Source organism: Galeopterus variegatus, unplaced genomic scaffold (assembly GCF_000696425.1).
Source record: "Galeopterus variegatus unplaced genomic scaffold, G_variegatus-3.0.2 Scaffold214, whole genome shotgun sequence".
Taxonomy (NCBI): domain Eukaryota; kingdom Metazoa; phylum Chordata; class Mammalia; order Dermoptera; family Cynocephalidae; genus Galeopterus; species Galeopterus variegatus.
The window spans coordinates 256,084-272,006 of NW_007726325.1; the positions used below are offsets into that span (position 1 = coordinate 256,084).

At 40.9% G+C, this 15,923-nt stretch overlaps 1 protein-coding gene across 4 annotated transcripts in view; it reads right to left on the reverse strand.

The window, feature by feature from the left end:
• Positions 1-15,920, reverse strand: part of PDS5A (PDS5, regulator of cohesion maintenance, homolog A (S. cerevisiae)) — a 143,791-nt gene extending 127,871 nt beyond the window's left edge. For 3 of the 4 annotated variants that reach the window (XM_008565929.1, XM_008565928.1, XM_008565931.1), the window contains exons 1-2: positions 15,804-15,920; positions 14,762-14,942 (exon numbers count right to left, since the gene is read on the reverse strand). In XM_008565929.1, coding sequence (XP_008564151.1) covers positions 14,762-14,902 — 141 coding nt within the window. In that variant the 5' untranslated portion in view covers positions 14,903-14,942; positions 15,804-15,920. The remainder of the gene's footprint in view (positions 1-14,761; positions 14,943-15,803) is intronic. The other variant, XM_008565930.1, reaches the window with a different exon arrangement.
• Positions 15,921-15,923: the final 3 nt, after the last annotated feature.

The window sequence follows — 15,923 nt, forward strand, 5'->3', positions numbered from 1 at the left end:
AAAAGACAAAAGACCAAAAAAAAAAAAAAAAAAAAAAAAAACAGCAAAGTCAAGGGTTCGAATCTCTGTACCCACCCCCCTGCCAAAAAAGATAAAAAAAAGAAATATTATAAATATCAACTTTATGTGGATAAATTAGGCAACTTATAAGTGGACAAATTTATTGAAAATACAACATTCCCATACATTTCTAGTGGGAATGTAAAACAGTATAACCATTTGGGAAAAAGACTGGCATTTGCTTATATAATTAAACATAAATTATCTTATGACCCAATGAATGAACTCCTAGGTACTTACCCAAGATAAATTAAAGCCTGTGTCCAACAGAAGACTTGTACAGGTATGTTCATAGCACCTTTACTCAAAATAGCCTAACGTGTTAACAGTCCAAGTTTCCATCAACAAGAGAATGGCAAAACATATTGGTATATTCATATAATGGAACAATATTTAGCCACGTAAAGGTACAGACTAATGAGACATGCCACAACATGGATGAATCTCAAAAACATGTTGTGTGAAAGAGGCCTTACGCAAGTACCTACAGAATGTATAATTCTATTTATATGAAGTTTTACAAGCAAATCTAATCTAGGTTTAAAAAATTAGAAGAGGTTTCTGGTCAAGATGATGGAATAGACAGTCTCCATCCGGGGCCTTGGTGTTATCAGCACCGCACTCTCCCGAGTGAGCCACGGGCCGGCCCGGGTTGAGTATTTTTCAAAAATAATGGAAGATAAGCTACAGATCCAAAAAAACTCTGAGAACCCCAAACAAGATAAATACAAAGAGAAACACAGAAGACACATTATAGTCAAAAAATGGTAAATCTTTAGGGCAGCCAGAAAAGAAAGTAATCTCTTACTAGGACAATTTACACCCTGAAATGTTCTGTTAAATTACCATCACATATTTCATACTGTTAATTTGCAAATTAAGTGCAGTTAATAAACCAACAAAAACATTTCACCTTTTTTTTTTTGATCGGTTGTCTGCACCACGCTCAGCCAGTGAGCACACCGGCCATCCCCATATAGGATCCGAACCCGCAGCCTCGGCGCTACCAGCGCCGCACTTTCCCGAGTGAGCCACGGGGTGGCCCAAAACATTTCACCTTTTTTTTTTTTTTTGTCTTTTGTGTTTTTCTGTGTCCGGCAACAGATCGCAACCCTCAGTGTTGCCCCCGCACCGGACCGGGGACCGGCAACGGGACCGCAACCCTCGGGGCTGCTCCCGCGCCTCGCTCAGCCAGCGAGCGGGAACCGGTCCGTACGTGGGATCCGAACCCTCGGGCGGGAGCGCCGCCGCGCTTCCCAAGCAGCGCACTATCCAGTGCGCCACCGGGCCGGCCCAACATTTCACCTTTGATGACACAGAAGTCCCACGGGAATCATATCACATATGTAAGTAAGAATGATTAGTTTTTTTTTGTTTGTTTGTTTTTTGTCTTTTTTCCGTGTCCGGCAAAGGATCGCAACCCTCAGTGTTGCCCCCGCACCAGATCGGGGACCGGCAACGGGATCGCAACCAACGGTGTTGCTCCCGTGCCTCGCTCAGCCAGTGAGCCGGAACCGGTCTGTATGTGGGATCCAAACCCTCGGGCGGGAGTGCCGCCGCGCTTCCCAAGCGGCGCACTATCCAGTGCGCCACCGGGCCGGCCCAACATTTCACCTTTGATGACACAGAAGTCCCACGGGAATCATATCACATATGTAAGTAAGAATGATTAGTTTTTTTTTGTTTGTTTGTTTTTTGTCTTTTTTCCGTGTCCGGCAACGGATCGCAACCCTCAGTGTTGCCCCCGCACCAGATCGGGGACCGGCAACGGGATCGCAACCCTCGGTGTTGCTCCCGTGCCTCGCTCAGCCAGTGAGCAGGAACCGGTCTGTATGTGGGATCCAAACCCTCGGGCGGGAGTGCCGCCGCGCTTCCCAAGCGGCGCACTATCCAGTGCGCCACCGGGCCGGCCCAGAATGATTAGTTTTGAAATGCCACAGACTACTGAAAATGCAAAACAGATCAATGTTTACTGACCCTCTTATTTAAGAAAAACTAAAACTCTCATTAATGAATTGTATAGGAACTGCCAATTCAACTTCAATTTTTTATTTTTTATTTTTTGTATTTTTCTGCTTTTATTAATAATAACAATAACAAAATGCATTATTTATTGATTCCCTACAAAGTCCCCAACCTCTTTATTTCATCTACTCGTCATCACAGCACTGCCAACTGGTTCTCAGGCCCCCATGTTATGGGAAAAGACATGAAGGCTCAGAGAGGGTGACACTTGTCCCAAGTCACCTCAATGTCACATTCAAACACAGGTTGGGCTCACTCCAGGCCCAGGTGCCTGTTATGGCATCTGCTGGTCTCTTCTTGTCCACACCCATTGACAATGGGATGGTCTCTCTCTCTCTTTTTTTTAAATTTTAATTTATTTACATTTTTAAAAAACTCCAACAAGCTATATTTGTAGCAGTCAGTTCAAATCAGGAAGAACAGGATGGCATGATAGATCATTTGGAAACTCAATGTCTGCCTTCATGAGTAAATAACTCTAATGATATTGTAAGCTATGACCCTTAGTGATATCTCTATTAAATAACATTTTTGTAACTACTAGTAAAACTGCTTTTAATGGGAACATAGATTAACACAGAGTTCTAAATAATAGATTACCACCAGATAAGGTAAAACAGATCATGGTATACGTAGTTACAATGTCTTCCAAATAAATTCACACATTTTCAGGATATAGCTAAGTTTAAAATAATTGGGGGATAAAGTTTGTTTCTGCACAGAATTTAAACTTAATGTTAAACCCCCTTTAACTAATTTTTTTTTTTTTTTTGGTCTTTTTCTGTGTCCGGCAACGGATCGCAACCCTCAGTGTCGCCCCCGGACCGGGACCGGCACCGGGATCGCAACCCTCGGTGTTGCCCCCGCGCCTCGCTCAGCCAGTGAGCGGGAACCGGTCTGTATGTGGGATCCGAACCCTCGGCGGGAGCGCGTCTACACTTCCCAAGCGGCGCACTATAGCAGTGCGCCACCGGGCCGGCCCCCTATAACTAATTTTAAAAGTCCTTTTTAGACAAAACTTTTGAGAACAGTTAATATGAAATTTAGCATCAAGGAAAATACATTTCTGGGATTCTCAGCACATTTTCTCTGTATCAAGATCACCTGTGGGACTTATTTAAAATGCAGGAAAAAGGGCTGGCTGGTTAGCTCACTTGGGAGAGCATGGTGCTGATAACAACAAGGCACTGGCCAGCTGCCAAAAACAAAACAAAAGAAGGTAAAACACAGTAAAAAAAAAAAGAAAGAAAGAAAAAAAAGAAAAAATTTAGATAATTGAGCCCACCCCTAAACTACAAAATTTAAGAGGGTGGTGTGTCAAGTTGGGGCAGTTACCAGGTGTCTGATTCTTATCAAAAGCACTAGGTGGTATTTGAGAACTCTAAAAATCTGAGACATAAATCTAGATTAAAGCACGCTCATTATCTCCAGGACTTAAACTCTTCTGAGTAAACTGGCACTTAGAACTCACCTCTGATGAACAAGAAAAGCAAAAATTAGAAATATTATGAAAACAATAACAAATCTAATAGATTTTAAAAAACCATAAACAATATATAAGGAAAACATTTGGGATTTACCATGCTAAAAAATATATAGGGAAAAAAATAGGAATGTGGGCTTTAGGTGATAATGATGTGTATTAATGTTGGTTCACAAATGTATCACTCAAGTGTAGAATGTGATGGGGTTGGGCCTGTGGGTGAGGGAGGACCAGTAATAATTGGGAAAACTCTGTACTATCCACTTAATTTTGCTGTGAACTTAAAAATGTTCCTAAAAAAAAATTAGTCTATAGGGCTGGCAACTTAGCTCACTTGATAGAGCAAGGTGCTGATAACACCAAGGTCAAGGGTTTGGATCCCCTTACCAGCCAGGTGCCAAAAAAATAAAAGTCTATTAAAAAATACTGAACAAACCAAAAAAAACTATGGGAAAAATGTACAGAACAATTAAGACAGCAGCAGTAGCTTATAGTACCAAAAATCTGATAAAACATCAATTAAAGAAAGGATAAGAACTGAATATAGTAGATAAAATTATATAACTATTTTAGAGATTTAAAAACAATTTTGTTTTAATACTGCCTGATTTTTACCATTTTCTTCAAAGCTATTTAGGTATATGCTTCAAGAAAAAAGATATTTTCTAAATAACTTCAGCCAGAAATAAAGTAGTCTCCTTATATACACTAAATCAATCTTCACAAATCTTAAGAAAAATACTTTTATTCAATGGTTTTCCTTTCACAGATAAGGAATTCACCTCTACCTATTTTACAGTAACTAGATGCGAACATTCAATTTAATAAGCATTTGAAGTTCCAGGACACTTACACATGGCCACTGAACGTAACACAATTTTCAAGTATTAAACTTATAATGGCACCAATTTACCATTAATGTTTACTTAGAACTCTTAGAAATGTTAGCAATTTTTCTGGAAAAGAACACACTGAATATATAATAAAAATCCAATTCATATTATAACTAAGTAATGCAGGTAGATAAAACAACTCTGAATTTTACTCATCCAGAGCCTTCACACCTAGCGTCAGATAACTATAATCACAGCAAGTAACAGATTTAGGGAAACAGCCTCAATTAGAGATGGATTACTATTCAAATAAAGATGCTATCTATCTATTCCAGACATGAGGATAAAAAAGACTACACAAACTGGCTGCAAAGAAAGGGTGGTAGTATTCATGTGCTTAAGAAACTGCTTGGTCACTTAGCTTTGCTAATCATGCAAAAACATGATAGCACACATCACTCTTCAGTTCAAATGCCTGAAAAAAATTTTTTTAGTTCAAATTCCTTTCTTTGGCATTCAAGGACTTCAACAATTCCATAGGGTTAGGGACTTACCTAACCCTAAATTGTTTTAGCTCTAGCAAAACTGTTTTACTCATTTTCTTTAAACACACCAAGCATTTTCTGCCTCTCAGTCTTTGACCCCGCTATTCATCTGTCTGGAATGTTATACCACCCATTTTCCTACCAAAGTCTGAGCCTTCAAATCTCAGCTCAACTGTCGCCTTTTCTATAAAAGGTTTCTTAACTATCAAAATTCTTAGTGATCTTTTTATCCAAAGAAACAGATGCAATACTGGCAAGCTGCCAAAACAACAATGACAGGTGCAATCCTACCACATAATTGGCACTCAAGTAATAAGTTATGATATGATAATCTCAAATATTCTTCATATGAGTGGAAATCCATTCCATATTATTCCCAGTATAAATCCAATTTCCCCTAATGCACTAATGCTGTTTAAGGGCTGGCACTACCAGCACCAATCACAATCAGTGCTTCTTCTCTGGTAGGAAGTTTTAAGTGTTTGATCTTAATGCTAATTTTATAACATGAAAAACAACACATTATGGCAGTTCCCAACTTTTGGGATATCACATAGCATACAAAAAATGATATGTGTTTAAGCTCCAAAGACTGAGGGACTCCATATCTAGGCACACCTGTACCTGTGTAGAAGCACAACAGTTGGGAAGCTCTGCATTAATGTAAAGACCAAATGCCATCAGCAGGGAAAGTTTAGTAGATTCCTTCATTATGTTTGTGGTCAGCTTTCTACTGCAACAGTTATCCAGACGCCTTTTGATTTGTTGTCTTCAGCAAATAAAAACTTGTTAGGCTTTTATATAACATATAAACTTCACTCATTTTATCTCTCTGCACCAGAGAATTCAACCGAATATATATTCATGTGCCAACAACCTCAGCAAAGCTGTTTAACTTAAACACTTAACAATGAAATAGAAGCTAATAGAAATAAAATTCATTAATGTCCTTAAACCTGCTCTCCTACTATGAGCACCATGTAGATTACTGATATAGGATATAGAAATCATGGCATTTGCCTTCTACATAACAATGTAATTTATTTCATATATTATTATTTTTTAATTTTTTTTAAAGATGACTGGTAAGGAGATCTTAACCCTTGACTTGGTGTTGTCAGCACCATGCTCTCCCAGTTGAGCTAACCAGCCATCCCTATATAGGGATCCAAACCCGTGGCCCTGGTGTTATCAGCACCACATTCTCCCAAATGAGCCGTGGGCTAGCCCTCATATATTATTTTTTTTCCCTTTTTTGTCTTTTTTCGTGTCCAGCAACGGATCGCAACCCTCAGTGTCGCGTCCGTACCGGACTGGGACCGGCAACGGGATCACAACCCTCGGTGCTGCGCCCACACCTCGCTCAGCCAGTGAGCAGGAACCAGTCTGTATGTGGGATCTGAACCCTCGGTGGGAGCGCCGCCGCGCTCCCAAGCAGCGCACTGTAGCAGTGCTCCACCGGGCCGGCCCTAGCCCTCATATATTATTTTTAATAAGCCTTCACCTAATTTCTATTTAACTCAAGGTCTTAAATTAAGAGTTGAGGCTTGAAGCTTTCAACATCATCTCTATTATTAAAATTCTGTCTTCCTCCCACCCAACCCTCATTTCTTCAAACTTAAAAAGTATCACTCATGGGGCCGGCCCAGTGGCGCACTCGGCAGAGTGCGGCGCTTGGGAGTGCGGCGGTGCTCCCGCCGAGGGTTCGGATCCCATATAGAGACCGGTCCGCTCACTGGTTGAGCGTGGTGTGGGCGCGACACCGAGGGTTGTGATCCCGTTGCCGGTCACGAAAAAAGACAAAAAGGAAAAAAAAAAGTATCACTCAATTCCCTTTGAGTTTTTAAGAAAATTTAAACAGAGTGTTTACCTCTCTGAACCTCAATGTGACACTTACACTTAATTATTCTTATACGAACTTCTCTTGTTGCCAGGAGGTAATAAAATGGCTTCTTTGCAACATATTAATTGGCCTATTTGACAGCTAACTTAAAAGTAGGCATTATTTGGGCCGGCCCGTGGCTCACTCGGGAGAGTGCGGTGCTGATAACACCAAGGCCCCGGGTTCGGATCCCATATAGGGATGGCCGGTTCGCTCACTGGCTGAGCGTGGTGCTGACAACACCAAGTCAAGGGTTAAGATCCCCTTACCGGTCATCTTTAAAAAAAAAAAAAAAAAAAAAAAAAAAAAAAAGTAGGCATTATTTGACAATACATTATTGAGAAGCTGCAGGAAACAGGCACTCTCATACACTGCTGGTGAAAATCCAAAATGGTACAAAACCTATGGAGGAGAATTTGACAATCTCTAACAAAATCATTCATAAATTTACCCCTTAACCCAACAATCCACTTCTAGTAATGTACCCCGAAAACACACCCCTCAAATACAAAAGAATATGTGAACAAGATTATTTACTTTAGCATTACTTATAATAGCAAAATATTATAAGTTATCTAAAATGGAAGGTGGTATTAGTTAAATAAATTATGGCACATCTATACAGGAAGTACCATAACACCATGAAAAAGAATTTTAAAAGATCTCCAGATATGGAGTGATTTCCAAGATATAATTAAGTGAAAGAAGCAAAGTACAAAAAGAGTACATTTAGTAGTCTATCTTTTGGGTAAAAAGAAGATAAACCAGAAACTAATGAAATGATTATCTACAGTAGGTGGGTAGATATAAATAATAGGAAGTGTAAATTTACACATTTCTGATTCTTGAACCATGTAAAATTAAATTTAAAAAAATTGTTAAAATTGAATACAAACACTTCTATACTCAACAACAAAAAATACACAAAGGACTTGAATAGACATTTCTCCAAAGAAGATTCACAAATAGCCAACAAGCATATGCAAAGATGCTCAACATCACTAATTGTCAGGGAAATGCAAATCAAAAACCCGATTATCACCTAACACCCATTAGGATGGGCACTATCAAAAAAACAGACAATAACAAATGTTGGTGAGGATGTGAAGAAACTGGAACCCTTGTGCAGTGTTCGCAGGAATATAAAACGGTGCAGCTATGGAAAACAGTACAGAGGTTCATCCAAAAATTAAAAATAGAATTACCATATGATCCAGCAATCCACTTCTGAGTATATATCCAAAAGAATTGAAAACAGCATCTCAAAGAAATATTTGCACAACCAATTTCGTTGCAGCATTATTTACAACAGCCAAGAGGTGAAAACAACCTAAATGTCCATCAACAGAAGAACGGATAAAGAAAATGTGGTATATACACACAATGGAATCTTATTCAGCCTTAAAAAAGGAGGAAATCCTGTCACAGGGTACAACATGGAAGAACCTTGAGGACATGCTAAGTGAAATAAGTCATGTCACCCACCCAAAAAAATGCTGCATGACTGCACTTATGAAGTATATGAGGTGGTCAAACTCAGAGACAGAAAGTAGAATGGGAGTTACGAGGATTGTGGGGAGGGGAAAATGGGGACTTGTTCAATGGGTAGTTTCACTTTTAAAAGATGAAAAAGCTCTAGAGATCCGTTGTACAACCATGTGTATATAGGTAACAATACATTTAAAAATGGTTAAGATGGTAAATTTTGTTATGTGCTTTTTGCCACAATAAGAAATCAAGCAAGGATTACACTTGCCAGTGAAAATAAAAAGGGTAAATAAAAAAAATACATAAATTGAATACAAACAGAAAGAAACAAACTAACTACATATAAAGTTGATAACATACCTGTTCAGATAAACAGAACTCAAATTCAAGTAACTAACAAACATCTTACTTCATATACCCTTAAAGGGAGAAAAAGAACTACAAAGAAGTCTTGTAAAGGGTAGTGGTAAAGTAGATTTGAATTTAGTTTTTGCTTACAGTAGAGTAATAAAAATAAATAAATTTATCAATGTTATGGGAAACCAGAGTTCTTAGCGTAGAAAAAAGACAAAAATATGGAATAAAGGAAGAGTAGGAAAAACTCTGTCCTAGATTTTAATTGGAGATATCAGAATAAACTCATGATTGATTGGATAATAAATAAATAAAAATATATTTTCTAGGGCCGGCCCGGTGGCGCACTGCTATAGTGCGCCGCTGGGGAAGTGCGGCGGCGCTCCCGCCGAGGGTTCGGATCCCACATACAGACCAGTTCCCGCTCACTGGCTGAGCGAGGTGCGGGAGCAACAGCAAGGGTTGCGATCCCGTTGCTGGTCCCGGTCCGGTATGGGGGCGACACTGAGGGTTGCGATCCGTTGCCAGACACGGAAAAAAGACAAAAAAAAAAAAAAATATATATATATATATATTTTCTAGCTGTATATACTGAAAGGGCCTGAAGAAATTACATCCTAATATCAATGCAAACACAGTGCTCAGATCTTGGTTTATAAACACCAGCCTCTACTAACAGGGAAATAGGGCTCCCCTGAAAAAATATCTATCCAAATCTGGGGCAGCAGTATAAGGTGAACATCTTGAACCAAAAAGCAAAAAAGTGCTCAGACTCATAGAGAGACATGTCAAAAGGGTATTAGATGTCTCAAAAGGACACCTAAAGAGCCAACACACTTATTTGGGACCATTTAAGTCTCAAAAGGAATAAAGACAGTAATAGATCATAATATATTGAATAAAATAAATAATCCATGAATAATATTTTTTAAATGGGGGTAGAACTGCAGGCTCTCTCTTTTTTTTTTTTAAGATGACTAGTAAGGGGATCTTAACCCTCAACTTGGTGTTGTCAGCACTGCACTCTCCCAAGTGAGCCATGGGCCAGCCCTATGTAGGCTCTTTTTTATAGAAGAATGCCAGCTAATACATGTAGAAGAAATGACAGAATCTAAAAAGCCTTGCAGACAACGTATACTTGAAAAAAAAAAATTTAACACAGCCAACATTTTATAACCACCAAAGTGGATGCTAAAACAATTCAGAAAAAATTGTTGGAAAGCAAGTTACTCTTACAAACTATCCCTCAAACATTATTTATTAATTGCAAATGGGGAAAATGTACCTTTATAATGGAGAGTTGGCCCAGTGATCAAACTTAGCATAACCAATACAATGTGACATTACATGTCATATAATGACATTATATGAGCACAACACTACTTGAATAGTACACTTGCCAAAAAAAGTTTAACTTGAGTCCAAGCATGAGGAAATGGGCAAACCAGATTATGAAACTCCTATAAGATAAATGGCATGAATGCTTCAAAACGTCATGTCATGAAAGCCCTCCCCCACCACAAAAAGTAGGAGGACTATCTAAATTAAAAGAGATTGAGGAGACATGATAAATACATGTGATCCTATATTAGAATTTGGACAGAGGAAAAAACACAACTTTATAAAGTCAATTTTCCCTTACAAGCACATTAAAAAAAAATATTCCCACATATTTTTTCTGATAGTAAATACTGTAAATTTAAATAAATTTACAAATCTAGCAAGTTGGCTATAAATACATACTGTTGTTTTTGAGATGAAATGTTTTTCAAATGTATAAGTACAAAGTGTAGAGGGGCCGACTCCGTGGTGCACTCGGGAGAGTGCGGCACTGGGAGTGCAGCGACGCTCCCGCTGTGGGTTCGGATCCTATATAGGAATGGCTGGTGCGCTCACTGGCTGAGCGCAGTGTGGGCGACACCACAGCAAGGGTTGCAATCCCCTTACCGGTCATCTTTAAAAAACAAAACAAAACAAAAAAACAAAGTGTAGACAGAGTTAATATACTTTTACTTGTCACAAGAGCTCCTGTAGCAGATTAAAGACTGCTACAAATGCTTTCCTACTTCTTCCTTGAGAGTCAGGATCAATTTTTTTCTCCCCTTGAATATGGACTGGGCTATAAAACTACTTTATTTGGTTTTTCTGTTTGTTTGTTTGTTTGTTTATTTGGTGGCTGGCAAGTAGGGCTATAACTACTCTAACCAACAGAGAAAGGTAGAAGTGACACTGCCCATTCTGGACCAAGTACTGGAAACTTCCTCCAAGGTGTCTTGGAGCCCTGAGTCTACCTACTCTGCTGGAGAGACCATGTGGAGAAGCCCTAAGAGTACATCATAGATAGGACAAAGGAGCCCAATTGAGTCCAGCCTGTCAGCTGTATCCACCAAGGCATCAAGTGTTTAAGTGAAGCCACTGTGGATCCTCTAGACCCATCTAGTCATCAGTTGAATACCACTGAGTAAGCCCAGTAGCTACGTGAAGCAGATATGAATAAAATCCTGCCTAAATTCCTGACCCACAAAAGTTGAGATAAGAAAAGTTGCTCGTAATAGCCAAAAGGAGAAAGCAACCCAAGTGTCCACTGATGGATGAATAGAGAAACAAGATGTGGTATACATATACAATGAAGTATTATTCAGCCTTAAAAAGGAAAGAAATGGGCCGGCCCGTGGCTCACTCAGTAGAGTGCGGTGCTGATAACACCAAGGCTACGGGTTCGGATCCTATATAGGGATGGCCAGTTTGCTCACTGGCTGAGCGTGGTGCTGACAACACCAAGCCAAGGGTTGAGATCCACATGCAGACTGGCAGCTCACTGGCTGAGCGAGATGCAGGTGCGATACCGAGGGTTGCGATCCCGTTGCAGGTCCCGGTCCAGTCCAGGCGCGACACTGAGGGTTGCAATCCATTGCCAGACACGAAAAAAGACAAAAAGGAAAAAAAAAAAAAGGAAAGAAATTCTGACACATGCTACAATAAATATGAATGAACCTTGAAGACATTATGCTAAGTGAAATAAGCCAGTCACAAAAGTACAAATATTGTATGATTTCCCTTATTTAAGAGTAGTCAAGTTCATAGAGATAAAAAGTAGGAATGGTGGTTGTTAGTGGCTGGGGGATGGAGAGAATGGGGAATTAATGTTTAATGGGTACAGAATTTTAGTTGGAAAAGATGAAAAAGTTCTGGAGATGAATGGTGGTGATGACTGCACAACAATGTGAATGCCACAAATGCCACAAAACTGTACACTTAAAAATGACTAACGTGATAAACTTTATGTTATACACGTTTTAACACGAAAAAGAGTAAAAAAAATTTTTAAAGAGTTTGTTACACAGAACCTGATAACCAGAACAGTTCCTCTACACAAATGGAAGTCTGAAACAAGAACTGTGTTGCACTAAGCATCACTTCACAAATGCACATTGGCTATATTTTAGGACTTGATTTTAGGAAATCTTGCCTCTCCATTTAATTTTTAATGTTCTTAGCAGAATCTTCTGCATTAATACAAACATTAAAATAAAAGATATAGTACCAACCAGCCAAAATAATAAAATATATGAACAGAATTTAGAGTTGAAATTACACACTTAATTACATGCTCTAAAATTTTGGTTCCACTATAAAAATACTTGTCCATTCTTGAAAACTGAACAGATCATTTCATCTCTGAAATCCTTTGACCAAGATTTTACTTGCCTTTAAGCCCAATTTATATTTATACAGCATTTGAACATTGTTTTTTTTTTTTTTTTTTTAAAGATGACCGGTAAGGGGATCTTAACCCTTGACCTGGTGTTGTCAGCACCACGCTCAGCCAGTGAGCGAACCGGCCATCCCTATATGGGATCCGAACCCATGGCCTTGGTGTTATCAGCACCGCACTCTACCGAGTGAGCCACGGGCCGGCCCTGAACATTGTTGTATAATAATAAACTAATAAATTTACAAAATTTACCCATAACCAAGGTTCTAATAAAAATCATCAAAATTTCAAAAATAAAGTTTGTTAAAAATCTGTATTTCCAATGAGACAATAATTCTTTAGACAGAGATCTCTAAAAAGAATAAAGTCAAAACAGACAAAAGGCAGGAGAAATACAAAATCAAAATAATTTTTCAGAAAAGCAAGGGTTAGCAGTAGGACACTCAAATAGGTTAATATGTATGTCAATTTTAACTTCCAGAAGAACTCATAACAAATGGATATTCTAACCCATGTTCATGCTACACTTGGTTATATGTCCATTTATGTTTAACAGTACTTCTGATATTCAATTTTCAAGTGGAAAATGTATACAAATAGTCATAACTTTCCTGTTTTTTAACCAAATTATCTACCACCATAATTTGAAAACAATGAAAATTAAAGATCCATAATATTTCTTACTTAACAGCTTTATATTTCATAATTTTTTCAGACTCTCTAAACACTCTATAACTTTAAGAAGCATCAATTAAGGACCTCAATTCATGTATAATCTTTAGTATTATGATTTGTTTCAATGAAAGGAACTGTGTTTTATTCCTTCCAAAGAGGCAACAAATTAGAGAATCTAATTACATTTTGACACTAAACTACAGGAATACTTTGAATACTATATTCGCTAAAATATGACATGTACACATTTACTAGGCACTATACTAAGCTGTAAGAGTAAAGGACCAAGATCATTCGTTAAAAACTCATTTCACTAAATTGCCCACGGTAGAAACATCAGCAGCATTGTTTCTTCCCTCACCTCCCACCAGGACTGTCTGATTCTCTGAAATGTCTCTTGATCACTCCTATTCCCACTGTCATAGCCCTACTTCAAGATTTCAAAATCTTTCACCTAGACAACCTTTAACAGTTTCCTAGCAGGACTCATCCTCTCTGGTCTTTTCCTACTCCAGTCTAACCCCAATTGTGATAACCAAAATGTCTCCAGCATTGCCAAACATCCCCTGGGGGTCAGAGCTGCCCTGATTGAGAACTACTGCTTCAAGCTGATCCCCTAACAAGAATGGCACTTATTTGGTAAGGCTCTAGCCACAATATATATGTCCAGGGAAAAAAGCAAGAAACTTACCAACAAAGTTGTAACTTACCACTTTAAACTTAGGACCAATAAGGTGATGCTTTATGAAAAGAGCCATAATACTTTCTTTGAACATATAGACTTAAATCATCACCTTACTTCAAGTCTGAATTTTGAAAAGTCAGTTCCTTCTGTCAAAGTTTAACCCCACTATATACATATTCAAGCTTCTGGATATTAGAAAACTGTGACTTTTAGGGCCAGCCCATGGCTCACTTGGGAGAGTGTGGTACTGATAACACCAAGTCAAGGGTTAAGATCCCCTTACTGATCATCTTAAAAAAAAAAAAAATAGAAAAAAGAAAACTATGACTTAAAAAAAAAGTCTTTTGTGCTTAAATCAGTCCTCTCAGAGGCTGACGAAAATAGGAACCTTCCTAGGCAAATTATTCCCTACATTTAAGGTTGCAAGGTACTTTGAATAGTATTCTCATTAAGGGGCCGGCCCGGTGGCGCACTGGATAGTGCGCCGCTTGGGAAGCGCGGCGGCGCTCCCGCCCGAGGGTTCGGATCCCACATACAGACCCGTTCCCGCTCACTGGCTGAGCGAGGCGCGGGAGCAACGCCGAGGGTTGCGATCCCGTTGCCGGTCCCCGGCCCGGTGCGGGGGCAACACTGAGGGTTGCGATCCGTTGCCGGACACGGAAAAAGAAAAAAAAAAAAAAAAAAAAAAAAAAAATAGTATTCTCATTAAATATTTCCAGAAAAACGGTAAAGACAAATGAATTCCTATGCATTAAAAACAGCAAAACTGAAAATAAACCACACTCCTTTTAATTTCGCACAATGAATATGTCCCTACAGAATTTATTCGAAGATGTATCCAAAATAGAACAATACCTTTCAAAGGGGATAAAGGAGAAGACCTAAAATTCTTGCTAATAAGTGAAATTCTAAAGGCCAGGCCGAGCAGTTGGTCCAGGAGAAAGCACTTCCTACCAGAGACGTGAAGTTCGAACAATCTGTCCAGAATGCAAGAAACTGACCAACATGAAGTTTACCTTCAGTCGTTTGATCATTTCGTCGGTGGTGATCTTGTCGGTGATCTCCTTTACCCCTGGAGGGTAAGCGATCTTCCCGTCGGCACTCACGACGCCACAGAGGGCAGTGGCAGGCTTGGGCTGCGCGGTGGAGAAGTCCATCCTGGGGGACAACTTTTCTTTCACAGTCCTCTACCGGCCTCTATCGGTCAGAAAACCAAAGTTCAGCGGCAAAGGGGCGACTTTGTAACCTCTTTTTTCATTTCAAAAATCTCTAATCTGGAAAGGGCCCTTCCTCCCCGGAGGCCGGGGATCCAGCAGCGGCCCCGCCACCCACCCCTTCCCAAGGCTCGGACTCCACCGGCCACCCGCCGTCCCCACCCGCGCAGGCCCCGACAGCCCCAGGCCCACGGTACTCCCCGGCACTAGCCGCCGCGGCCGCGGGAGGCGCCGAGCAGCGCCAGGAGTTTCCCATTCCACCTTTCACAATGAAATCCACCCCTGAGCATCAAGGTCCGAAGTTTGGCGGCCTCGGGAGGCTGCCAAGGACCCTAAGGACCCCGCTAGGCCAGAAAGAAGAACCGGGTCCCCGCACAGCCGGTCCCCTCTGGGAAAGGAAACGCGAGGCCTGTAGGGATCGGCTTAGGCCGCAAAACTAGGGACCCAAGCGGACCCACACGCAGAGGCGGCTCTCAGGAACAAAACGACCTTGCCCGGCCGAGCTTCGGGACCCCCGGCAGTCCCCGCCGCGCTCCCGCCCCTCCCCTGTCCCGCTCCCCACCCCCGCGGGAGGGGAAAACAAGCCGCCCTCCACCCAGCCCCATGCCAGGAAGCGGCTGACGCGGCTCCGCACTTCACATTTTGTTCCTTCAACTTCGGCTGAGGGATCCCGGCGGCTTCCTTCGCCCCCGGCCACTCGGCGCCGCCCGGCACCGCCGAGGCCTTACCGGCACCTCTAAGCAGCCCCACCGGGCCTTGGACCCGCACCCCCCCTTTGCGGTCTCCCCTTCCGTCCCCTCCCTCCACCAGCCGAGGGCGGGAGCCGAGCTGCTGCCGCCTTTACCTCCTCCTCATGCGGGCAGAAGGTGCATCCAACGCCCGGGCCTCTGTCAGGTGGTTGCGCCGCCGCCCCTCGTCGGGCTGCACACAAAGCGGCTCCCCGGGTCCCGCCGCCGCCGCCCGC